Source organism: Erithacus rubecula (genome assembly GCF_903797595.1).
Source record: "Erithacus rubecula genome assembly, chromosome: 9".
In the NCBI taxonomy this organism is placed as follows: domain Eukaryota; kingdom Metazoa; phylum Chordata; class Aves; order Passeriformes; family Muscicapidae; genus Erithacus; species Erithacus rubecula.
Genome location: NC_136660.1, coordinates 5,766,748 through 5,794,323, shown reverse-complemented (window position 1 = coordinate 5,794,323; position 27,576 = coordinate 5,766,748). Strand labels below are relative to the sequence as shown.

Here is a 27,576-nt window from a genome sequence, read left to right as displayed (position 1 = left end):
CTCCGGACGGCTGCTGTCCCCCCACAGCCCCCGTGATGCAGGGCCATGCCCCACACCATGCCACAGCCGCCCCATCGCCCCTTCCACAGCCCGTCCCCCTCCCTGAGTTTAGCAGCTACTACCCTTCCCATTAAGAACGTGATATTCTGCTTCTTCGTCACCCTAATTAAGGGGCTTTATTCTTATTATAGAAATTAAGTGTACTTGAAACAAAACAGCAATTTTCTGTTATAAAATGATGACTTTCTGAAAGACGCAAGAGGATGAACAGACTCAGCAGCAGCTAATGACTGTGTCCAAAAGGTCCTTTGTTTTTACTGTGCACCAGTCTGCTTCTTGCTGCTCTGCCATGGCCCACCTGTTAGAATCCACTGAGGACCATTCCAGCCAGTGCAGGTACCCCTGAAAAGGGGGCTTACAAGGACCCACCCCCTCCACAGGGACACAGCTTCATCCCACAGCCTGCCCTGCAGCAAGGAGCTTTGCTGCCAAGGCAGAAAGCCGTGGGAAAAGGAAGGGAGAGGGACAGCATACAGATCACACACAGGTGAGAATTATGGCAGGGGATGTTCCCTGCAGTCCCTTGCCTGGTGGGCCCCAGGGATAAATTATGACCAAATTTATGGCAAAGCTTGCCTGGGAGAGGTATTAATGCTGAATTCAATGTACCCGTGACAACTTTCACTATTACACTGATCAGTTCAATATGTAAAAGCCTGTCAATCAACTATGTCCTGCCCTGAGGAAGGTCTTGAGAGGCTTTATGGTTGCAAATATATATTATAAAGGTATTTTTTTTCCTAAGCAACATTAGAGGACTGAAAAAAAAGTTTTGCTTCATCTGGCATAGCTCCTTTTTCCAGAAGATGACTCCAGAAATTACTCCAATTCTTTCTTGGATTATTTCAATAGCAATCCTGCCTTTCTGCACCTCAATCACCAGTGCCCAAGGAGGAAGGCAGGCCTGTCTGGCTGAAGTCACCAGTCATCCATGACCAGTTGGTACAAAAGCAGTATTTGCTCCTCTCAGAACAATCCACAAGCAGAAATTTGTTTTTATGGAACATCAGTCATTTTAGATAACAACAAATTGGTACAAATCCCATATTCACATTAATTACCAGCTTTGAATAGTTGACCCACTTTATAGCTAATCTTGGCACAAAATCTTGACTCTGAAATTTGAGGCAGGTAGCTTTCAGTTCAGCCAACTTGGAAAGAAAGAAGTGCAAAATATGTTCATACAGGGCTCAGAATGAGGGTTTCTTTTCACTTGTACTGAAACTGTCTTGATCATCTCAATATAGGGACTAAAAAGCTTCTTCAAGTGTCCTCTTAAGATTATCTGCATTAGGTTCCCATTGAAAATGAATTCTCTGGTGACAAACACAATCCAAACCTGTAATTGGAGCACTGTCTTACAATTGTGGCAAATGCTGCTTCCCCTGTGTATTAGTTTTGCACAGTCTGGTTTTTGATAGTAAGAAGGCAAAAAGATGACTCCTGTGAGAAGCTGCTAGAAGCTTCCACCATGCCCAGCAGAGCCAATCACTTATGGGTCTAAAGATGGATGTGCTGCTGACCAAAACTGGGCTTGCTCCTAGTCAGAGAAGAGGAGGAGATGAGAACACGTGAGAGAAACAACACGGAGACACCAAGGTCAGTGGAGAAGGAGGGGGAGGAGGTGCTCCAGGCACTAGTTCCAAGATTCCTCTGTAGGTCATGGTGATGACCATGGTGAAGTAGATTGTCTCCCTGCAGCCCCTAGGGATCCATGGAGAATGCAGAGATCCACTCACAGCCCGTGAGGGAGGTTTCAGAGCAAACCAGTGGGAGAGCTCAAGTCAGAATTACAATTTAATAGGAAAATTAAAATAAAAATGCAGTAGTACAAAAACACTGACAGTCAGAATACAACCATCAGTCAGAGTGTTGGTAGCAGTCTGATTAAATGGTGTCTGCAGTCCTCTTGGAATGACAGTGCTCCTGTAGAAGGGTCTAGTTTTCCTCTGAAGGTCCAGTTGTGGTGTAGAAGGGTCTGGTCTTCTTCTGGGAATCTAGTGGGAAAAGGCTGCTATATCACATTATATTTAGGTAGGAATGCTTGGGTCCTCCTCCTGGGAGGAGTATCTCACAATGGGATGATGTAATTTTATCAGCCATGCAGTGGGACTCAATGGCCCATTAACAGAAGATATCTCCCTAGAGGGAGGATGGGTCATAGAAGAGATAAAGAAGACTGCCCCACCTGGTTTTAACAGCTGGCTCATTAACAGAAGATATCTCTCTGGAGTTAGGAGGGATAGGCTATGGAAGAGATGAAGAACACCTGGTTTTAACAGATGGTAATAGAATACATACTTTTGGTAACATCTTGCATTGCATCCTAACACACTATGCAGGAGCGGGTGGAGGCCTGGAGGAGGCTGTGATCCAGTGGTAGACCCGGTGGAGAGATGGCTCTTGATTCCAGACTGGAGCAGCCTGTCCCTGGAGGACCCATGGAAGTGTGACCCATGCCACAGCAGTTTTGGGAGAACTGTCTGCCTGTGGGAGGGACTCACCTTGCAGCAGGTGCAGTAGGGCTGCTGCTCGTGAGGGTGGATCCACACTGGGGCAGTTCACAGAGGACTGTCTCCCGTGGGAGGGATCCCATGGTCTCACAGGGGAAGGACTCCTCTCCCAGAGCAGTGAAGAAAATCTTGGTGATGAACTGGCCAAAACCCCCATGCCCAATCTCCCTGCACTATTTATTGGTGGAAAGGAGAGAGGGGCTTGGGGGAAAAAGGTGTTTTAAGGGCTTATTTTACTTTTCATTATGTTCCTCTGGTTCTATTAGTAATAAATTTGTCTTGCAATGATAAGTTGAGCCTGTATTGCCCTTGAAGTGTTTTCTCTGAGTCCTTATCTGACTCATAACCTGTTACCTTTTTTTTCTTTCCTCTGCCCGGCTGTGGCAGAGGAGGGTTGAGCGATTGATTCTCGTGTGTGTCTGGCATTGAGCCAGCATCAAACCACCAGACTCTGCTACTATACACCCAACCCAGTATTTCAGAGCTTCATGAAGGGACTGCTTTACCAATTGTATGGGGCACTGCATACATTTCTGAAGGCATTTTAGTAGAAAGGGTTACCACTTCATGCCTGGATATAACTACTTATAGATTCATGACTAGTGGATGGTATCCCTGTCCATGGCAAGGGAGTTGGAACTAGATGATCTCTAGGGTCTCTTACAACCAAAATCATTCTATGAGTTACACTTCTTGCACCTAAAACACCAAAGTGTTTCTCATGTGAATTACCTGCCAAACCTCTAGGACCACAAGCCTATTTAACAAGCCTCTGCAGCTATTGCAGGGTTGTATGGACTGTCCTACACCTTCAAGGAGCCACAGCAAACCTGACTATTGATGACTTCACATTGCAGAATTTGAAACTGGAGCCATAAGTTTTGGATGTAAACCCTGTTTAAATACATGTTTTCTTAATGAAAGTACGGGCTAGTGGGAAAGTTAAGTCATATTTTAGGGATGTTATAAACTAATCAGAACACTAGATCTATATCAGAAGTTGACCAAAAATTCAGCTGAGCATCTGAACATAGTCTAAACCAACACCAGATTGCACTAGAAAATAAAACTCAATCCTCTAGAGAACAAAATCTAGTCCATCACCCAATCCATCTCCAAAAGGATACCAAGATCCATCGTGTCTTCCCTTCTCACCTCTAACTTCAAAGAAACATGCCATACAGTTACAAGCTGTTAACAAACTTTCACCTTCTCTCTTGTGCTGAGGATTCAGTTCAAACCCCAATGCAAACTTTTAATCAGCAACAACACTCATGCAATATGTAGAAAATCTTTTGTTTTTAATAACACATAGAAAGAGGACTGAGAGCAAGGTCATAGATTCACTATAACAGAGCATGTTATAGAATAGCATGTCTGTTTTACAAGTGTAAAATTTCTGGTTGGTAAAAATTTGAGGTGATAGAATATAAGCAGACAGCTCCCAGGTAACCAGAAAGGAGAACTACACACAAAAAAGTAGGTCTAATATTCAGAATACCTGCACACATTGTAATCCTGTCACTAATCATAGCTTGTAATGAACTGTGGCAATAGGGTTCTTGGAAATTGGATGGATTCCCATAGCTTGTTATTTTAAATAAATACCATAATTGGTATGAAATCCCAGCAACTAAAGTATGAAAAACAGTATGAACTACCAGTATTTTATGGGACAGAAAGAATTATCCATATGTCTCCAAAGGCTAGTTTGGCTTTCATACACTTATATTTGAATTTTACATAATCTTGCCTCCAACTCTTTGTAAAATATAGAGGTTTTGTTAGTAGTGTTTTAGCTAACTGCAGGTATTCTAGGCTTAGCTTGTGTAGAATGGAAAGAAATACTAGCCTTTTGCTTAAAAGGAGAGAAGAAGTAGATTTACATTGATAAAAGGAGAACAAGGTGAGGAAGCATGTATAAGCAACTGCATTATGAAAATCTTAATATCAGATTCTAGAGAAGAGAATTGCAGATATTTCTCTTCTTATGAGAGACCCAGTTCTGATCTAGCAGGGAAAATTCAGGTGATTTCATCCACAAAGCCCCAAGGAAGCTCTGCAGGAGCTACTCCTGCACACACTGCCCTGACTTCTTCTGGGGTGTTGATGGTGGTGTGAGCAAAGCAAAGGAAAAGCAAATGGCAAAAGCAATGGCAAAAAGCAATGGCTCTGTCCAATGAGAGTTTTTATACAGAAACTTCCCAACAAGCTAAGACACAAACTCAGACTACTTCTCCTTAACCTATTGGAATTTTAGTTCCTTAAGACGCCAGGTTATGTACAAACTCCACATATGGTCTATCTTGTTCTATCTGAAAAATGTAAGCAATATTCTTACTACATGTTCCTGGAGCCTCCATGGAAAACACTAGTATCTAAAACTTTTTTTCAACCTTCACTAGAACTTACACTTCTACTCTGGCATCTGAGACCTTTTACTCACTAAAAGCACTTAAAGCTCATTCTAAAACTTACTTAGTTACTTATTCTACAACCTTAATTTACACCTCTAATTTATGTGTGAGTGGCTTAACATACTTCAATCCATCCAAAGGCTTTAATTCAATCCCTGCACTCTGATTTCTCTCTGAAGAATTCAGAAACTCCTGGCTCACTAACTCCAACACTTGATGCCTCAAAGAAGAAGCAGGAAGTGTCAGGAAACCTGGCTCCTGCCACGTGCCCTCTCTGACAGGTCATCACCATTCTCTGTTTCAGTTCCCCCACTCACAAAAGTAGAATAACAATTTCTCCTTTGAACACTTTCAGCCCTTTTGATGGCAGTTGCTGTAATTACATTATCATTGCAGGATATTAGCTAAGCTTCATTACTCTGGTGGAGTGGACTGTCCAGATGATCAATTTGTCCATTTTACAGACAAACTGAGATATTGAGATGCTAGTACAGTAAATTGCCATAAGAATGGCAAAAATAGATGATTTGCTGTCATTTTCCTCTCTTAGCAGCTACCAAATGCTCACAGGAGTTCAGAAGGCCCATCCTAAGAGCTGCCTTAAATGTTGTGTGCTCACTTAAAGAAATTTATGATACTTCTCTCTTGAACACTGTATGTATTCTCAACTTCTAAAACTGACACCAACTCCAGTGCTTTGATGAGACCTGCCAGCAGCTGGCAGTGAGCTAGCTGCTTCCACTGCCAAAGAGGATTAATGCCGAATAATGCTGACTGGAGGTAGAAAACCTAATTCTATTTCTAGACATACTAGTACAAAACCAGAGCAAGTAATGTTGTCTATAAAAGATGGGCACAATGGCATAAAAGGATTGCAGTTGGAGACTATCAGGCTCAGAGGAACTGATGGAATATTTTTTTCAAGAACATACATGTTCAGGAACTAATATAAATGTTAAATTTCCTATAAAGATTTCCAATGGAAAAGTGACACTACTTCAAATAATGCAAATAGGACACATTTAAATTTGTTTGATATTATCCCAAAAAGTTATTTGCAATCTGTAAGGTGATATGCCCTTAAGCATTATGTAGCATGTGATTTCATTAGCAGCAAAACAGGCAAAATATGTTGCCAGCCAAAATCCCTTTTCCCCTCACCAACAAAGGTTATCCCAACCCCTTGCTCTAGAATAGTTGCAGTAGGAAAAGCCTCTAAGGGGTTTGTTTGGATTTTGCTGGTTCCTTTTGTTTACACAGAACAGGAGACATTTCCCAGTCTACCATGTATCATGTGTCTTTAGGCAACCAGAACTCAGTTGCACAAACTCTTCCAAAGAGTGAGGAGAGTCAGGAGGACTCAGACAGCTGCAGCTTTCCCAGGGGTCTGAACAGGTCACCCCAGCTCCCCTGGCATGTTTAAGCCACAGAGCATCATCCTGACCCATGCAAGCATCTCATTACACAGAGTAGTTGCACTGTGAGAGCAGGGATGTGGCTGAGATGACCATTTCAGAGGCAGCAGCTGATGGGGTCAGCATCTAGAATCATCAGAACTACATTCTCCTGTCACAGAAGCAGTTATGGTCAGAGCACCAACCTCCCCAGAGAAGCATCCTTAAAAGGATGTCCTGGTGGCACAGGCACATCTGCTGCCACTGAGTGATTTCAGCTCAGTTGTGAGCTGCTGCTACAGGCAACACTGAAGAAAGGGACACGAGCCTGGGTTCCACAGAGATCTTTATTCTTCTTCCATAAAGAGGCCCAGAGACAAAAACTGACCAAAAATGTCTAATGGAGCAGGGTTTATACAGGGAAAGCAGGAGGCTGGGTAGAGCAGCAGGGCCAATGATCTGAGGCCTCAGGGACAGAATAAAGTGAGAGGGCTAATGGCACACAAAGTATCTACACACAACTGAATAGCATTGTGGAAGAGATGTTCTCTTTGCCATAAACTGAAGAGGAGCCTGCCTGAGAGTTAGCTCTTTGGAGGAGAGCTGTAAGTTCTTCATCTTCAGGGCTTTCCCTCCAGGGAAGAGCCATGGCCTCCACTGGGCCCTGTGCCTCCACAGAACTGAGTGTCAGTCTGGATCTGAAGAGGCACACTGACTTGCTTGCAGACCAGCAAGTGATTTATTTGGTGGTATATCACAGTGAACCATCCCTACTAAGCTAAACCTAAATACTTTCTTTCTTCAGTTTCTTCTCGGTGATCAGTGGACACAATCAAAGACATGATAGATTCTGTCACAGAGCAGGGCAGAGTACCTGATGCCAAATCTCATCTGAACCTCACAGTGCTGCCTCACAGGCCTGCCATGAATGTGCTGATCCCAACACCCTGAGCAGCTACTATGAGGACAGAGTGTGGGATATGAAACTTCGTCTTCCCTTCCAGACCCCCCTAAATACTTTCAGTATCAGGAAATTAATAAAAATGAGTAAAATAAAGGAATACACAAAGGACTACAAATATCCCCTTTGTTGTATCTGATTTGGACCTGGAGTGTTTCCCAGCTTCAGTCTAGCCACTTGATAATCTAAAGTGGGGAATGCAGAATAAATTATTCATTATTCCCACCAGATGAGCTGTCAAAAACTACGGAAACCAGTTAATGTTCACCTCACCTGTCTTTACTCACTCTTTGCTGTTACTTTCTACTCTGTTAAGCTCTGTTGCTATACAGTTTTCTCTCAGGACCCTAAAAGAGACAAAGAAAGAAGGAAAGCAATAAAGAAACCCTCCACAAGCGTCCTGTAACTGTACTTTTGAACAAATATCCAGAAGTACACAATGAAACTCAAAGCAATTGTTCTTCCTCCATGAGCTCATCATTATGCCCTACAGCTGTCAAACAGCCTTCACAGCATCTGCCTGCCTGGGGTTACCACCTGTAGAAACACAGGTATTCAGCCCAAAGACTCTAGAAAAATGCAGATTAAACTCCCCTCTTTTCAGAAGTGACCCCTGAGAAAAGGAAAGGCATCTCTGGGGCACTGTTAGTCAATTTCTTGAGCTGTAGCAACTTGTAGTTATTTTCAAAGCAAATTACAATGTCATAGTATTGCATAAATACAGTCCTACTTCCTACATCCAGCTTCTGCTGATCACATGAAGGAACTCCACTCTTCAAGCCACTCAGTCCAAAACTTGGCACCACAACTAAAGTAACACCTCATTTTGATTTTTCTAAATTAGTCATTATTATTAAATGTTTCCAACCAGTTGCCAGAACCTGTGTTTCTGCCTGACCTTCATCCCTAAGGTTTCCTGTTTGTTTTTGCTTCCACATTGCAGACAGCACAAGTGGCAGAGCACTATTACTCTTGAAAAAGATGTTTTTACATATGGGTCTACCCCAAACACCTGGAAGTACTTGTAGCCCTGGAAGGGCAAGCTGGGTGGCCCTAGAAAACCAAACATCATTTCAAGTTAACAATGCTTCCTGTCATTGCTTTTGGGCTAGACCAAAGCCCTGAAGTGAGCCATCTCTAGGGCTAGGAGAGACAAAATTCAAACCTAGGATGAAATCTAGAAACTCAAGTCTCTCTTGCAATACTGTCCTGATGTTTCCAGCACTCTACTGGCTGACCCACTTGGCACAAGCTGCTGCTGATTTGCTGTGCTGCACAACACCAGCAATACTTCAGATTTCTCTGCAACTGCAGCACAATGTATTAGTGTCTGATGCCATATGTCCCAGACCCTGCAGCAAAGGGCATTTGGCACAGTCAGAAACCCCTCCAGCTGGGAGGCAATGAGAATCTTAGAACCCAGTGAAAAGCCTGGAGGCTAGGGGTTCAACCCAGTACTAAATCCCTCAGGGCAGTGGTAGTAACACCCAAGGTAGGAGAAAGCCCTGTATCTCCCCATCTCACCAGCACAATCATTATAAAACTCCCAAGTGATGGCTGGAGCTGCACTGCTCTCCTTTTCTCAGTAGAGATGTGGCAGCCAAGTGTGGACATCAGTTTGCTTTTACTCCACCATGATCCAGCTGGATGTATGACAGCTCCAAACTACACAGGATCAAAGAAAAACAGGGTTGGAAAGGCCTCACAGAGATCATTTACTCCAGTCCCTTATTCTCAAGGCAGGATCAATTTGCCCTCCATCATTCTTGGCAGACTGAAAAATTGAGAAGAGTAAAGAAACTTTCAGGGAACTGCGGTTCAGCTATAATTACAAAAGTGTAGTCTGGACAGGAATGAGGCTGAATGCACTTATTCTAGAAAACCATGCCACAAAAACAGTGTCAGGAGCTTGACTTTATTCTTTTCTAAAATAAACAAACAAATCTGGAAGCTTTAAAATCCAGGGTATGGGTTGAGAATTATTTCCTTAGTCACCTACACAGTCAACCAATGCAGAAATGCATCATATCACATCTTAATAAACAGTATGCAAATGTTTTTGCAATCAAATGTTAATGATATCAAATATTATTAATATGTCATTTGGCACACTATTGAAAAAATTAAATTTAACTATGTATTAGCTGGAGATGTAGTAAATGATGTATTTAGCTAATTGTATGCAATTAAATTAGAATTAAAAACAGGATGTTTTATAATCTTTGCTTTTCACTAAAAATCTAAGCAGGAAATTCAATAAATGAAAGCTGCTGGAAAATCATGTGAAACATCAAGCACTTGAGATTAATATAACAGAAGGCATCATATGTTGCTCATCTAAGTTTATTAAAAACCACACCAAGTCTAAATCTTTGCACACTTCATACTGAGCTAAACCTACCTCCCTTCCCCCACTCCGTTTCTTCATTCTATTATATCCCCCAGGCTCAGAGCTCTTGCATCATTATATCCAGAAATAAAAAAAAATAATAAAAAAAATTTTAAAAAATCATGTCTGTGTTGAAATGCATGTATATCTGAACTGTGAAGGTAATGCAGATCCAATACAGTACTAGAGTACTTCATCTTGAATAATGTCTCCCTATAGCACTTGTGTCAATGGCTGGTAACACATATGAGCAAAAAAACAAGTGTTACAAATTGCAGCATGGTTTGTTTTAGGACTTTGCTCTTTGCTTCCCAGTTAACTGCTTAAAGTTTGTGTAAATATTAAATTCCTGGATGCGCTCATGCTTTCAGAGAGAAAGGCTGGGAACTCACCCTATGGCCAATCCTTTTTTGGACTTAGTTACTGCAAGGATTTCTCTGCAGGCATTGATCCAACCTTGTACAGGCAATTGTCCTTGCAGTACTTGTAACTCAGTAAAAAGGACTTGTGCATACAAATTTTGCCACTAGTGATATAGTGGTATAACTCAACAACTTATTTGCACATGAAAACAAAAGACAAGACCAGTTGCTTGTGCAGCACCATTGTATTAATTTTCTCCATTGTTCTGGGCAGCACACAGACCCCTCTGAACACAGGGATGTACACCTGACCCTGCTTGTGGAGATCAACCCTTGCATTCACCCCTCTCTCTCTCTCTCTCACACTTGGGCAGCCCTACCCTGGCTCCTGCTGCAGTCACAAGTGGTATCATGCCCACTAAAAAGGAAGCTGGATCAACTCTACCCACCACACATTTCAGATTGCATAGTTTCAGCTTAAAGCTGAAACTTAAAGCTTTGTCAACACATTAGAACTTCTCTCCTAATGACTCCAGCTAACTTTAGCTGCTGTTTCTACTATTTCACCTAGGCATCCATATCAGTGGAAAACTCTGAGCACATTTTAACTTTTGTATTGGCATCATTCTTTCCTTCTACAGGGATGGAAAGGTCTGCAGAAATCCAGAGTCTGCTGGTATGTGGCATCACACTGCCTGCACGCAGTAGGGATTTGTCCTCAGACCCAAGGAGCAGCAGAGACAATTGAGCTGCTTTGTCAGCTCATAAATCCTTATTTGCAGACCAAACTGAGTCCTTTTTCCATGTCTATGCTTGCTACCTGCCAGATGTGTTATAATGAGGTGAGAGGGGGAGGTATTTGCACAGCAGGAACCTGCAGAGGAGTCCTCTTGCCATCCCTGCCTCTACCCATGTCTGCCAAGGCAGTGGGCTCAGGCCTCTGTGCATAGGAACACACAGTGCCAGGAAATTAATAAGCTCAGAGACCAATGTTTTGTCAGGTTTTGTCCCACACTGCAGGGAAAGCTCGAGGATCCCTCATTTTAACTCATTGTTATTTATTTAGGCACGAGGGACCTTCATCTGTTTTTAGATGCTCATAGCCAGAATGTTTTAATTCCTAGCACAGTGGGCATAATCTAAGCAGAGGAACTGCTTTCATACACAACTGCAGTTGTCATCCAGGACCTGCTGGAGCTGGGGGGAAGCTTCCATTTGCCCTGCTAGTGTTGGCAGGGGTTTCAGCTCTCAGCACTTCCTGTCATCCCCCAGAACTGGCATGTTCTTCAACACCCTTCCATCCAACAGTGGCAACTCAATGAAGCACTGCCACAATTTAAATAGTTATTTGCATTTCATTAACAATGACAACATTTATTTTAATACAGTTAGATCAGAGCAGCATTTAATTTGAATTTAACAAGATAGTTATTAAGCTAACCAAATATCAATTGATTGCTGAAGAGACCACATTGTGAAACAAATAAGTTGAGAAATAAATCTTGTTGCCAGGCCATTAATGCAAAATCACATAAATAATAAATGTCTAATTAGGTTTTTCTCTAATGAAGAGCTTCAACTGTTCACTGACATTATCTGGGATGGCTGGAGCCTTCCCAGATTAGCTGTTAGGGGAGAGGGGTCTGATCCAAGCACCCACAGAGCTGTACAGACAGACTCAGGTTGGGAAGCTGGGTATAAAGAGATGCCCAGCCTCCCCATGTGTTGCCTTGCTCTGCACCCCTCCAGGCACTGGGTGCTCAGAGACCTGAAGCACTTCACTCAGGCATGGGTGGGAATCCAAAAGCCAGGAAGCACAGATAGCAGGGATTCCAAAAGTGGGAATCCAAAAGTCAGGAAGCACCAGGGGCTGCTTCTGTCAACGCCATGGGGCTGTAGGGTGTGGGGGTCATTCCCTCAACAAGTGCCACATCTTAACATCTCAACATGAGCAGTTTACCATGTTTCCCCACAAATCAGCCTGTATCTGGAGTACCAAAAATGGGTCAGTTACAGCAGACACAAATATTTCCTTTTCTAGTATTGCTAAGGACTTGTAATTTTCATTCATCTGTATGTGTGGATATCACTTTCAAGGGGTTTGTTTGTTTGCTTATTTAAACACAGATCTCATAGGGAGATCTTTTTCTGACCATCTGCTCTGTCCAGCTATACAAAACAGACCAAAAAAGCCTCATTCAGGCAATTGTGAATCAAGTCTGCAAGTTCTGCTTAAAACATATGAAAGTACCTGCAGGTTTGATTTAAAGCCTTGAAGTCTTTAAAATCCCTACAAAATCCCTACAAAAATCCCCACCAAATCCCCACAAAAATTGCTCCAATATTTATATCTGCCCACTGTGAAAAATGCACACCTCTATTGAGCCTGAATTTGTCCAGTTTTAATGTTTATTCACTGTTTCTTTCCATTCCTTCTTTTGCCACGGCAATCCCTCAGCCTCTTCCTCACAGAAGCTGAAGCAGAGTCTGCCATCAAGAGAGGGAAGGGGTTCATCTCTCTACCAGTATGATTTTTGAAGGGAAACCAGGGCAATTTCAAGGAAGAGAGGTCAGAAAGCCATTTACTAAAATGCAAATTAGTTACAGTACAATTTTCCTTTTTAAAATATAACAATAACCCACAGCTCACACACCCCTTTACCCTTAAAAATTACATAAGAGTAAGACTGACTACACACTTCCCATGCCTCAGATAACCCACACAAACTGCACTTTGCCCAGAATTCCCCATGTAGGCACATAACCCCTCTTGCAAGTGGACCACTGGAGGAGAGGGAGCTGTGTTCTGTTTGGTTCAGTTTATGGATCATCAACATGCATATTAGGATCCAGTGAGTGCCCAATGAGAAGATGCTGTCTCTGCTAGAGCTGTTGGAGCCTCCTAGAAGCTCCTCTGCCTGCATCACATTGGGAAGGTGGAACCAAAAGACCATCACCTACCATGGATGAGCACTGGCAGCAAGGAATGAGGGGTGAGAGTGGACATGGAGAAGCTTGGAACCATGCATATGCATCCCCTTGCTCCCTCCAGCTCCCAGGGGAGCTTTTCTGGGTGAACTGTGACCCAAAATAAACTGTGCTGGATTAGTCACACCCATTAGATAACCTGGGCCTGCACACCTGAGCTCTTGCAGTGAAGGTAGCTGCAGTTCACATCAAGGCACAAGGGCTCATAGAGCTGAGACCAGTCTTCTACTGCAGCGAGACCTGTCCAGGGGATCAGACACAGATACAGACCCATTTTGCACAATTCTACTGTACCTTTCTGAGGCAATGAAGCCACTGGAGTCTATGACAGTAGTGTCCTGTCTCCATATGACTATTCCACATGGTGTCCAGCTCCAAATCCAACCCTCTTCACTGTCTCTGCCCACTGCACTTTTACACACACAGGGAGCAAGTCTTAAGCAGAGACTGCAACAACAGCACACACAGCTCTAATTACAAAAAAAGCAGTAATGTGGTTTTGTCAGTGTTACATCACACAGATCAGAAGCTGTGATTTTTAAGAAGCAGCAGGTGTTTTGGAAAATGATCTATTTTTCCAGTAGGTTAAGATAAGTAGTTTTCAGCTAATTATTTTGTGCCAAACTGAATAAATAATCTCAAAAGTGAACTAGTCATCTTGGAAGACTCTCAAGATTTTATATCAAACTTTACACTTGACATTGAACATAGAGCAGGATGGGTGGTGGCAGCAAGGGATCTAATCTGATTCAGCTAAATTGCTAATACCAGGGCTACAGTTTGTAGCCAGGTGCAAGATAATCACACCTTTTCTTGCATCTTTCCACGGATGTTTTCCAAACAAGTATCTTAAAGACATCTGGGAAGAAAACTAAAATCTGACGAAAAAAACCCCAAAACAGTAATTGAACAAAAACCAGAAAATGTGAGGGGCCTTGGACTATATAATCTGTTGGAGATTGAGTGAAATAGCCAAGGGATGCACATGGGCATAGGGGCTACTACAGGCTGGGAAAAAAAGTTGTCAGCCTCAGAGCCACAGAACACACATCGACCTCTTCTCAACCAGAAGATGCTCCTTCCATGAGACCATGGATACCCATCATCCCTGAAATGAGCAGCATGCAACAGGTTAAAAGCAGTTTTCCTGAAAAGGGAGAGCTTGAAGTGCAAATATAATTAGTACACCCTTCACTCACAAAAGAGTCAATTATTAACTCCTCCTAACTGGCTGCCACTCACAACCTACCTCAGGCTTTGAAAGGACTGAGAGCCCACACTTGGAGACTTAACAGTGCAATCTCCTCCCCACATGACTAAGCTGGACTGTACCAACACCACCCATCCACCGGCTCTTTTGGTCATGGCAGAGAAAAATTCATCTCCTCAGCTTATCATCCTGCAATAAACCTCCAAAGGAAACATTCTCTTCCTGTAAGAAAGAGAATTTTGAGAAAACACCCACAAATCCCTCCCAAGGCCTTTGGGAGAGCCCTGAGAGCTTCCTGCCAATGCCTACCAGCCAGGAGCCATCTGTGAGGGCTCCCACCCTCCTGCGTGCTTGTGGCTATGTGGTGACAACCACAAAGAGCCACCACCAGCACACAAGGACCACTTTCTTTCTTGGAAGGGAACAGTTTAAAAAGAAGCTTGAGTTGATGGTAACAGGACTCTTTGTGTAATTTTTGCAGGTTTGATACTGGCTAAACGCCATGGAGAAATCATTTACTCATTCTCCTCTGTTATAGGTGAGCAGAGGCTTGAGGTAAGGATTGGGAAGAAACACTTTAAGGACAAAACAGGCTCAAAATTTAATGTAAAAGGTATAAAGGAAATTTTATTAATGAGGATAATGAGAACTAAAATAAACCTTTAGAATACCTTCCCCCTACCACCCAGCTCTTCTTTCCTTCCCACTGACAGCACAGAGAGACAAAACATGGGGTTTTTAGTCAGTTTGTTACTTCTAAAAAAAAAAATCTTTCTTCAGTTTGCTTAGCAAGAGGAGTTTCTTTTGCTATGCCATGGGGTCCTTTCAATGGGAACTTCCAATGTGGTTTACATTTTCCCAAGTAGCAGTCCTCCCCCAACCTGCTGCAACATGAGTTCCTCCCATGGAGGAGTCTTCCCACAACATGGACCATTTGGTTCACAGGGAACAAGAGTTCCCACATTTCTTTCTTAAATATGTTATGGTAGAGATGTTACCAGCTTTTCTAATTGGCTTAGCAGTGTGTCTATTCTCTGAGCAATCCAGCAATTAGTTTTGCTAGGCTGGAAGAAGCCTTTAGCAGGTCCTCACAAAAAATCACTTCCGTGGCTGACTTCTTCCCTTCTCATCAAAAATCAAGCTATGCAAAACCACCATGGTAATCCCCTCCTATCTCATCTACTCCACCTCATTTGCATGTGCTCCTCTGCCACTTGAGCAGCACTATTGCCTATTTCTTACCCGGGAGCAATGTGCCAGGCAGGAGGAAGCAGGAGGGCTTGACTGCTCTCCTTCATCTATGAAGCAGGCCCACCTCACATCTCCCACTCCCTAGGAGCACAGCAGCCGCCACCAAGGGGAAAGGTAAGATCCAGGCACATCCCCCTTGGTCTTGGCAGGCAACACACTCTGTCCTGGTACACATTAGGAGGCAAGGACAGCTTTTTGGGAGCAGCCATTTCTTGCTTAGTTGCAAAAAATGCTACTGGGAACCACATTACCATCTAGTAATTGATGATTAACTCTGCAAGCTGAGGGAGCTACATCATGACTTAGGAATTACCTTCTTTCCTGCTAAGTTCTTCCCCTAGATAGGACTTGCTAAAACCTGCTTGGCTCAGCACATCAATTTCCAGGTACAATTTGAAAAAAAAAGAGGGGGAAAGCAAAGCAAAGCACAGCAAGCATGCAACAACATTGTTGTCAGCTCAGATGATGTTAAATGAATTAATTCAATTCATTCTCAAATTTTATTGGCAAGATTTAATAGTTCACATTGAAAGCATGAATAACTATTTTGTTCTGGGAATGACTATAGTTTAGTGACTCCATGTCAGTGTATTTTGCCCAGGGAAAAACTTGCTATATGAATTATTCACTGCTGGGTGAATGAAATGAACAGGGGTCATGCTCATAGACAGGATGCCAGCAGTGGTTATTTGACATGACAGGGCATACTCAATGCTGACAAAGGACAATAGTTAATTTACAATGTGGTACTGGGGCTCAGTCATTCTCCTTAAGATCTTTATAGAAAGCATGGCACTTTTTGTCATGTACTCCACATTAAGATGGATTCTGCGTGCCAAAAAACACTGAAGCATAGTTCACTTTTAAAAATGTTCAGTAGTTTAAAGGCAAAAAAAAATAATCTACCTTCCTGTCTTGTTTGGCTGAAACATTGCTCCAAAGAAAATGTATTTAAGAGCAACTTAAAAACAAATGAAGGAACACATCTATATATCACTTGAGCATCTTGTCATAGATGCAGTAGTTGATAACTCTTAGGAACCTCTCCCTGATAGGAATGGATCTGGAAGCCTCTCACACAATGAGGTTTCACACTGGGAATAATAGAGCTTTTACCTAAGCTTTTATTTCCAAAGTCAAGATATAGAACACACAGGACCAAGTTTCTGCACTAAACTATTTACAGTAAGCAATCAGAGTAGGACATTTTCCCAGTCTTCTTAAAAACCTGTTGCTTTAATACAAGACATTTGTAATCTGGAAAGACAAATTCAGTGCAATTCAGCTTGATCTGAAAAATGGGCCACAAAAGTTTATTTATGCATACTAATGATACATTCATCTTCACTGTACACTTCTCAGCTGTGTGCTTATTGCAAACATCTGTGCTGCTCAAATGACTGGCATTACAACTCATTTATATGGCTGAAAACTAGTAATGGAGATGAAAGCTGAGAGAGAGGGGAGGGACTGTGAATGAGCTGAATTGGTGTGTATGGTGTGTATGGAAATAACTTCATTGGTAACTTCTAAACCACCAGCATGGCACAAAGCTCGTGTGCATTAGTATTGCATTGTTAATATACCTATTTAGTATTTAGAAAAAAAGGCTGAAGGAAAGATAACTAAAAGGGAGCTTTGATTTTCCTTCCATGTCACACACTCCATACCATCCAGCTGAGGAAGAGGCTGCTGTTTCATAGGCCAGCTGTTGATCACCAGTTCATAATACCATCCCTAATTCAAGTATTTTCTTGCCTTATGCAAAAGTGATACAATTTCCTCTCAAACTATGGTGTGCTAGAGACTGTGCCTACCTCTGAAATGAGCCTGCTTGGATTTGCCTTTGGGTTTTTATCCCACCTGACACTGGATGATTTGGCACAGTTCTCACATGGTTAAGAGTAATGAGATATTTCTCCTTGTGATGGAGGTATTATAGTAATGGGATATTTATCCTTGGCTCCCAGATCTATCAGGTATTTGATGCAAGATCAGATGGCACTTCTGCTTTGTAACTGCATGTTTAGTATTCAATTCCTTCACTCACATTTCTTAGGTGTTTGGCTTCCCCATGGAGATCCCATATATAGGTTAGTATACCAAAAAGGCTCTCAAGTGCTCTTCAGTCTTTCTGTCCTTGGACACCCAGGTAATTTGACTGCCTCTATTTATGCCATGACATTGCGTACTCTTCATAGTCACATGGAACATCTTAGAGACCCTCTAGCTAGGCTGATGGACAACTGGGTGTGAATAGCTAAAGTCTTTGCCATAAACCACTTCATATCTTGCATTTTATATGACTGCATTATACTCACATATACCATTATTAACTAAAACTACAGGAATATAGAAATAGACACGTTGTTAGGAAAGGTGAAAAGTGGGAGCTCATTTTGCAGATACTGATTTCAGCTTAAACATACCCACTCAACCCAGCACATCAACTGGCACATGGGGTTCACCAGCTCAGATCTGAGTTACAGTATTTCACTTGCCATTTCCTTGCATGCTCTGCAGGCATAGGGATGGAAGAGAGAGGAGCCATTTCCACACCAGGAATACCATTTCCCACCCTCTGACTACAACTCTGGCAAGCATGGGAGCAGCAGGGTGGGTGCCTGACTTTGTGTGTACCCCTCACAGGGAGAGGTAGGGCAAGAAGCATCACGCAGGGGGCACAGCAAGGGACTGCAGGGCACTTGCCACAGCCACAGCAGAGACTCTACTGCCTGTGGGGCTGGCTCCAGCCTGTGGAAAAGGCACTCTCTCCAATACTTATGCATCTGCAGGGATAAGGAGGGCAAGGGGGAATATGGGAAGAAAGAAAAACAGCTGAGTAAGAATGACGAGTAAAGTAACCAAAACAAATGCAAAGTAAAAAACCCAGCCCTCTCCCCTGATTAATTCTGGTTGCTGCATTTACCAATAAGAGGCTGGATGGAACAGCAAAGCAGAGCATGCAACTGTGCATATGGACATATGAATGAAATCCTGTCTCACTGCCACCTTCTTACAGAGATGCTCTGCAAACATGGCTCACTTCTAAAATAGCTAACAATGCACTTATACAATGGCACAACTGGAGTGTGCACAGGGAGAATTTGCTCCTCTTTATCCCTTTCAAATAGAAGAGTCTGTGCCACTCTGAAGCCTACAATAGAGAAGCTATTAACTTGAGCTATGCTTTCCAACCCCTGCTATGTTATTTTCAGGGCTGACTGCTGCAGACTGAAGAATAATTCCTAATTTTTCTCTTTTTCTGTAATCTTTGAATCTTTATTTTGTGTAGACATCTGTCCAATTTCAGATAATTTCACGTCTGGAATGCCTACATAAGTAGGTGTGTGGGATTATCACAAAATTAAACATTGTTACAGGAATTGCTTCTTAATGCTGAGGACTTTTCATGAAGATTTGTGCCTTGGTGTATGTGCACTATTGACAAAGATTTACTGCATTCAATGGATCTGCATTTTGTTAGTTTGTTACAATTTCTATCAGGAGTATAATCTGTCATGCACAGAAAATACCTTTCATGGGGAAAAATGAGAGCTAACAGAACTCTTCACTGATTTCACTGTTGTCCCTCTTGTTCCAGGTACATTACTGATGAATAATATCCTACAATAAATTACAAAGATGGCAGTAATTGAACATGTTAAATATTGGTGATGCAGTGAGCCTCTGGATTGCTAAACAGTAATTCCACAGCACCATCTCAAAGCAGAAGCACACTGAAGTATGCCATTCCTTGCTGCTTCCAACTCCTACTGATGCTGATAACTATCTACCTTCAAAGCACAGTTGGATGAAATGTGAAGAAAAAGCTAAAAGAGTACATCTTACCATCCATGCATACTCAAGTGCCAGTCAGCTAAAGGCCATCTGGGAACAGAAAGTCACAGCCATTATCTTTCACAGTCCATACTGCGATTGCTGGGATGGGATTTTTTGAAAACACACATGCAAAGTGCATCCTGTTACTTAACTCTGGGGTTTTTTCCCCATATTACAAAGGAATGCTTTCTTTCCCACACCTGGCTTCATCTGGCCTGTGCAGACAGGGAACAGCATGAAAAAATTATTTTCAGAAGTTTGCTGAATTGATAGGCAAAACAAGCTCAGAGCAGATTACTGCCTGCTTCACTCCAAGCACAATACATGGGGAAGTGACAGCATCAGCTGCTCACACCACTGGTGTAGCTACAGCAAGTCATTCCTGGTAGCACTGGCTGGTGCCTCCTTGACTCCAGCTCACAGTTCATCTGTTGGTCAAAAATCCAATTCCAGCTACAATCACTGTAATAGTACCAGTATGGGGATGAGATCTTTTCAAGTTTCCCGTGGGCTAGGAAGTCCATTTAAATAATAAAGGATTGAATATCTGTGATGTCCTGTTTTATTCAATGGAGAGCTCACAGGATGACTGAATTGAAAACAAAATACTCTAAGAATTCCTCCTCTTTGGTCCTTCTGTGACATTTACCTGTTAACTGTACTAATGTCTACATCTCCAAGGGAAAGATCCTGAGAAGCAGCAGGCATACCTGGCTTTGGGCAGCATGTTCCTCAAGCAAGCCACAACAGAAAAGACTGGCTTTAGCTGCTAGGAAAGCACTCCAAAACATGCCACTGCACTTCCTTATCCCAGCACTGTCTTTTTGGTTTGAACAAAGGGCCTCCAGGGGTCATGGCTGCAATTCTGTGTGTCCTACACCAGCTTTTTTTTAAACCTTGATTACTGTGAAAGTAATCATTGTGCTATGCTGATAATAATAGAGCAGAAAAACTTCTGGCAGTGCCAAAGCAAAGGTCCTGGGGCTGAAGTCATGTGGATGCACATAACACACACACATATCTGGTTATTCCTGTCACCCAGATTTGTTGATCCACTTGTCTTTATAAAAGATGAGACAATTGGGAGTGTAGACTTTTACCTCACTAATGCTTTGATTTTACTTACTTGTCCCCAGGTGTCACAGGCCCCTTGGGCAGCCATCACCTCCTCCTCTGGTGCATCTGCCTAGAACACAAATGAGAAAACAAACATGTTAGATACAGAGGTGCTTCTCAGATTATTATAGAGCCTATTTTAACAGGTGACTATGTCTGTGGAGTAATGTATGTGAGAAACAGATACACATCACACTTTTGGAAGCTCAGAAAACTGTGATACTTCTAGGAATACAAATTACCTATGTTTAAATACATTGCAGAATTTCTACTATCAACCTGTTTAAAAAATCCTTGTGCCTGAATTTCAATTCAGCTTTTCTACTAAGTGCCATTTAAATAGCAAACTGAAAAAAAATGTTCAATTACCTTCATGAATGTGGATATCCCACAGTATCTGTTGTACAGATGCACAGCATTGAAGAAGATTTTGTTTACACAGGCAATGGAAAGTTTGTTGTGATTCATATACACAGCAGGCACTTCAGCAATATTTCAGCTGTAAACACCAGTTGGTGAAGTTGTGCATCACTCACTCAGTATGGTCTTTGGATGTAATGGTTTTGTTTAAGCACCTACAATCTCTCTTGGGCAAATCTATGAGCTAGATTTCCATTATTTTATATTTAACAGTAAATGATCAGCTGTAGAAGGGACATTTGTAAGGGTGAAAGTGAATGAAAGTATGGGGGAGAAAGAAGGAGGGAAAATTATGAGTGCTTTACTAAAGATCTTAGCAAAATATTGTTTGTTACTAGACAGGAGTTCTGACAATAAAATTATTCAAAGATAAAGGCCACATCAAGGAGGAAATGGATAGAGCTGTGATCACAGGAGCAGAGCTCAAAGATAGTGTGGATTCAGACTATTCAGAAATATCACAGCATGAGCTCTTCTAAACATCATGGTCTATTTTTCAACTGACACCCACACATCAAAATACTGCCTGTATTTGGTGAAATCTAATAATCTAGTTATTGTTACTTGTGACTATTGGAGTCCAGAAGCTGAAATAATATTTGGTTAAATTAGTGTTGGTTATCTCTGTAACACTCCTATCCCACTCTTGCCAACTTCCGAGCAAAATTTAAGCTCTGCAAGTATGACATTAAACTGTACTGCACCTTATATCCATAGGTGGAGATCAACTGTACTGAAAAGCTACTGAAATGGAAAAGCCTGAAAGGGAGAAACCAGCCAGTGATGTTTTCTACTATCAAGGAGGGATGTGACATAAGAAAAAAGTTTGAATTTCACATGGTTTGAGACTTGCAGAAGGTGGGAAAAAGTATTCTCCTAAGGACATATTTTTGGAATTGCTGTGGGAAATCTCTCTGCAGGCAGATCTTGCTGTGGGGGAAGCTCACACCCTGCCATGAGGGAGGACTGGCCCATTTGGAGCTTAGGATAAACACTTGGCAGGAAAGCAAGCTCCATCAAGGATCTGTATCAGGACTGGGCATGTCAGTCCTGAAAAGATTAACACATATGCTAAGCTTTCTGCACATGAATGTTCCCACTCTAATTCATGGGTGTAAACATATGCGTGTGCATAGAATCAGGACCCCAGTGCCTTTCTTCTCTAGATCACGTGGAAGTTCTTCTGACTGTAACACACAGGAAGGGTTTTGAGCAGAAGTAAACAGCTTCTGCTACAGGCCAGAGTGCTTTGAGACCAGCACATAGTCAGAAATATGATTGGTCCATGTGGCTTATTGCCACAAGATTCCCTCAACATAAGTGCTCCTGATAGCTAGGAATTATTTTATTTTTTAAATTCAATTTTTTGATTGCTGCTAAACTTCTTTCTCATTTGCTTGAATGTAGCTTTATATAATGGAGAACTTCCTTCATCTAAATTCAGCTATACACTAGATTGTGGCATATGGGAACCATGTAAAACTAATCTGAATAATTATTTTATTTTATTATAGTTTTGTCCAAATTACTTAAGATTGTTCACACTCGCAAGGGAATTTTTGCCTACAAATTCTTTACTAAGCCCAGTTCACTAAAGATTTTATTGGATTTATACCATTATCATGTTCTTATCAAGGGAATTCAGAATATTTTTATCAATGGATCATTACATGTGTTATGGGCTTTTTATTAGTATTCTTTCAATTGTGACAATAACTTATTGAATCCCATTTTATTATAGCCCATTTGATCTGCTGATGAACTGACGGAATTTGAATTTTGAAGCAAAATTATCAAATCAGGTGTCGTCAGAGCAGTCAGTTCTTCAAGCACTGACAGTCTTGATATTCAGACCAAATATTTTTGTAGCTCACCAACAACTTTCCTTTACAGAAGGATAATTTGTGTGCTATCTGACCAATGTGTTGTTTGCAATGATGAGCAGGAAAGCTGCTCGATGTACAGCAAGAATTAGTCTTTCTGGATCTTAGCTAAGAGCCTTAACCAAGCCTTCTCCTATGCTGGGAAACTGAAGTCTCTACACCAATTACTGCTGCCTTTTTACAGGCAAGGATTAGGAGGGGGAACAACTTTGAGGACTGGATTCTACAGATGATTCAGTTGAATCATGAGTAAATCAAAAGGAAAGATGAAAAGAATTCTTGGGAAAGTATTTATAAACCCATGGGACTGAATGACTAGCATCAGAGATTGCTAACAGAGTCAGTAGAGGAGGTGTGATACCTTGAGCAGTGATTTTTGAAAGTTCATGGAGAACAGATGAGGTGCCAGAGGATTTCAGAGCCACAAAATACAGCACTCAATTGAGTTATAAAATGGGGCATCCAGGAATTTACTAAGCAATTCATTTAACTTCAATAGCAACTAAACTATGTAAGGAGTCATAAAGGAGCCATTATGAAATCTTTGAGCAACCCAGAATAATAAATAATTGGGTGGGAAAGGGCTTTAAGAGGTCATCTAGTAATCTCATCAAAAATCTTGTATGAATCAACATTCAGAAAAACATAGTACTTAGATATGCACATTTCAGCTGGCCGTTTCTACACACTCAAGGAGAGAATTCAGCAGTTGCTTGGGGAAGGGGAGCATTCCTTGAGCAGAGCCCTTTTTAAATGGAGGACTTCTTTGCCTTTTCTGCACAGCTTGGTCTCACTATTGAGTGAAAATCTTCAGAGGTGACAGGAGAAATTAAAGCAGCTGGCACAGGAAAGGAAAGCTGTAAAAGTTGATGATCCTCTTATTGAAATTAATATTCCCTGGACAGAGACCCAAGTAACAGAGTAACTGGGGGTGAACTCTGATAACACAAGCAGCTAATGCCATGATGGAAGGCTGTGGGAGAAGAGTGTTCTGGTGAAAGGAGGTTGTAAAAGAAACCCTCTCCTGCCCAAACCCATAGAGCAACAGAGAGGTCAGCCTGCCTTTGGAGAAGCAAAAGAGGCTGCAGCCAGCACCAGGAATTTTGGTGCTCCAAAATTCCCACCTGAGCCAAGTCAGGTGAGAGAAGCTCACATTGATGCCCATCCACTGGTACTCACTCCCTTATCTTCCCTGTTCTTCTAACACCTCTGAGTGGCCAAGCAAGGGGAGCTCTGCCATTTTTATTTTTACTTCTAAAACAGGAAGTTCTTGTCAAGTATTGATGTCAGCTAGCCTCATCAATTGTTCCTGTAGTAGCTCAACTACCACTGCAGCCACAAATGCTATGAAAGAGCTAAGTACTCCCTGCACAAATGGGATTTGGTTTGGGCATTGCCACAGCAAGTATGTGTGCCTAGTCTTTTGCAGAGTAGTAATTCATATTGATTTTTTTTTTTTGTGGCAGAGGTTCCTGCTATGCACTGGCCTTTATTAAAAAAAAAAAAAAATTAAAGACATGATGATCCATCTTGAAAACAAATTTAATTTTTTTTCTTCTTTAGAAAATGCAGTGAATTCAGTATTCATTAGATGTGCTGGACTGACTCCATGGCAGACCTCCAGCATGGTCTGCAGGAGAACAAGTCTCCATGTGGAACTGCTTGCACCTCTTGACTGTGCTTTTGGGGTGATCCCTTGGGGCAGCACAGCAGCACCACATGGACTTCCCTTTGGCTCAAGGACCCCACCACTCAGAGTACCATGACCCACTGCAGCCTGGATCAGAGGATACCAGGTCTGGCAGCCATCAGCTGGCAATGTAGCTGCCAGTTCCATGTCCCATTCACATCCAACCCCTGCTGTGTCCTGACCTGTACCTCTCCATTATTTCCTGTTTGTCTTTCCTTTGTGTTTATGACCCTTATTGTTACTGAGCTGGTATCCTCCCTCACAGGAGTCTGGATTGCACTATTTATTTATCTATCACTGCTCTTACTTTGGCTTTAAAAGACCTCCACAACTTGGGGATGGGAGCGAAATGAAGCAGGAGGGAGTGGATGCTGTAATGAGTGCCTGGTAATGGTTCAGTAGAAAACTTCAAGCTCTGCCAGACTAAACAAGGAAAACCACGAGAGCTGCAGAGACCAACCAAGTCCAAGGAAGTACTTGAACTCCCTGGGGAAGACAGGGGAAATCTACTGAAAACACTGAAATGACACTTTTGCTTTCTTCCTGTTTATCCCATGAACACAACTGGGGTTTTACTTCCAGGTATGAAGAAGGTTTTGACCAACAGGAGGTTTCACTTGGCACCACAGAAGGGCTGGAGCCTACCAGCAAGCCAGCCATGCTCAGAGTCCCACATGGCATCAGTGTGGGGTGCCAAGGCCCCACAGCATGGCACAGCCCAGCAGCTTCCCAAAGCCAGGCAGAGCCACTTCTGACTGTGCAGCTGGACCTTTTGATCCATTTACTCCTCTGCACCTCACCAAAACATCTTCACTGGCCACAGATTTCAAGTGTCTTTGGATGCAGTTTTAGTTTAGGTACTGTGTTCTTTTATGACAAGTACCTTTAACAAACATGAACATACATACCTGTTTCAGCTAACTGCTGCACCTGCACAGACACTTTGGATGGCAGCTGGCATCTACCCAAACCTTATGGATAAAAACAAATGTTTTTGAAGATCCATGGAAATGTGCTCTCCCATAAAATGCCAGGCAACTCTTACTGCAGCCTGAATAAAAAATACTACAAGTATAGTTCAGGCTTTTGTCATTCCCACTGCCCACAGGAGCAGGATGTGCAGAGGCAGAGGATCAGAGGATATAAAAAGTTTGTTCAGGAGTCTGTCTTCTTTACATTCTTGAAGTGACCTCAAACACTATAAGCTTCCCTTTCAGTTTTAACTGGAAAGTTTGGCTTTCTCCTGACCTTCTACTAGCTGGTGGGAAGCAGCAGACAGAGCCCAGGTCATCACTTTGATGCTGCTTTCCTGTGACTCAGACAGCTTTCCCAATTCCCATGGCCACAAACTGGCCCTGCCTCCCCCATTCTTGCCCAGCATAGCTAAGCATCCCTACAGCATCCATATCCCAAACCCAGCAACACGGCTGCTGCCAGCTGGGACCAATGTAGCCCTTGCCCATCTTTGCCAGAGTAAAGCCAGCACAAAATGGGCTCCCAGATGCACCAGGAGGCACCAATATTAATTGTGTGCCACAACAAAGAGTAGACAAACTGGACTTGCTGATTAAGTTCCTCTAAAAAGTCTAAAAGTAAGATTAAACATTTATTCTTTCTACTTTTTTTTTATTTCTTCTTTCTAATGTTTTCTCAATCTAAGATTAAAAGCATTTATTTCTGAAACCTGAAATCTTCCTGATAAACCTAAAGTTTTTACCCAAGTGGTGGTGTGATTTGGAATGAGATAGTGACCATGTATATAAGATGAAGATACAGAGGTTTAATTTCCTACAAATTAATTCTCTACAAGCTGTGTAAACTTTCCTTCATATAAACAAAGTCTTTACAGACAAAGATGTTAGAGTTTTCCCCCTTTCCATTATTTAGAGAAAAAATAGAAATGCAGTTTTTCTGTCTAGGCACTTCAACCCATATCGGCAGATCGAGATCTACTCTGGCTCCCTTCCACAGTGCACTTCCTCATGCTTCTGACTATAAAACAAATGTAAATAAACTTGCAAACAAACAGCCTTGTGCAGCTGGACATTACTAAGTAGTTTCAAGTTTCTACAGTAGATTGACAACAATTTGTATTTACTCCCTCCCAAATACAAATGCCATGATCTCTCACTACAAAAGGGCAACATACAAAACAGAACACAATTGCCATGGCAATACTATGCTGTCATGTTTACTCCTATCACTTCATCATGCCCTAAAGTCAGGGAGGCTCCAAAATTCAGCTCTAAAAATGCATTAAACAGTCATTCTGCAAAAGATGGAGTAATCCACGTAATCAAATTTAGTGGCCCAGTTCTGTTTTGTGTATTTGCTCTCAGTCCATCCCAGCTGGACATGCAGGTAATGGAGGGGAGCTGCCAATTTGCTTTGCCCTCACTGTTGCACTTCAGATCCTCTGTGAGGAGAGGGGAGTTGTCCCTCTTCAGAGAGCTCAGGACCCCCACAATTTGTAGAAGAAGCATGACAGAGAAATGGGACGATTCAACACCCTGAAGGCTTGACATACCTCCTGGAAGGAACAGGGAGGACCCTGAAGTCTCAGTGGTGATGGAGAGATGGAGGCTTGCCTGCAGACACAGAGAAGTGGGCCAGAGGCTGTAATACAGGAGGCACGAGACTCAAAAACAAGGCAGGGGAAGGACCTACCCTCCAAGGGCACAAAAACGGCCTTATTTTAATCTGAGAAATTTTTCTTCTTCAAAAAGTCACACTGGTAGAGTTTGTTTTCTGAAAACACATGGAGCACAGAGTCCCTGGGAGACTCCTCATGTGTGTACTTTCAGGAAACATTGCAGGTCTGCCAGAGGGCTTGACTCACAGGTCATTAGATGTTTTGCCAAACAAACAGGTCATTGTGGACAAGTATAAAGTACTGTCAGAAAACAGCAGCATCATCCTTTAAAAATATTCCAAAGCACTTATTCCTATCTCATATTCAAGTGTTCAGAAGACCAATTAGAAATGCTATTTGCTATTTTTTTTTTCTTTTTTGGTATTAATCTATACTAGTACATTGCATTTTATTTAAGAGGAAGAGTGCTTTCATACATCCAAAAAA

General features: G+C 42.1%; 1 protein-coding gene and 1 long non-coding RNA gene across 5 annotated transcripts in view; one reads left to right on the top strand and one right to left on the bottom strand.

Annotated features, from left to right (window-relative positions):
- ZNF365 (zinc finger protein 365) overlaps positions 1-19,304 on the top strand; it is a 42,734-nt gene extending 23,430 nt beyond the window's left edge. The window contains exon 5 of one of the 3 annotated variants that reach the window (XM_079312728.1): positions 19,150-19,304. In XM_079312728.1, the coding sequence (XP_079168854.1) occupies positions 19,150-19,161 (12 nt within the window). In that variant the 3' untranslated portion in view covers positions 19,162-19,304. Of the gene's footprint in view, positions 1-2,402; positions 2,448-18,068; positions 18,090-19,149 lie in introns of those variants that run through there. The other 2 variants (XM_079312729.1, XM_079312727.1) reach the window with 2 other exon arrangements.
- The window catches only part of LOC306805223, a 103,903-nt gene continuing 94,414 nt past the window's right edge, over positions 18,088-27,576 (bottom strand). Inside the window, exons 3-6 of one of the 2 annotated variants that reach the window (XR_013775150.1) lie at positions 27,025-27,113; positions 20,515-20,574; positions 19,742-19,816; positions 19,487-19,603 (exon numbers count right to left, since the gene is read on the bottom strand). This is a non-coding gene — a long non-coding RNA (uncharacterized lncRNA). Of the gene's footprint in view, positions 18,335-19,081; positions 20,575-27,024; positions 27,114-27,576 lie in introns of those variants that run through there. The other variant, XR_013775155.1, reaches the window with a different exon arrangement.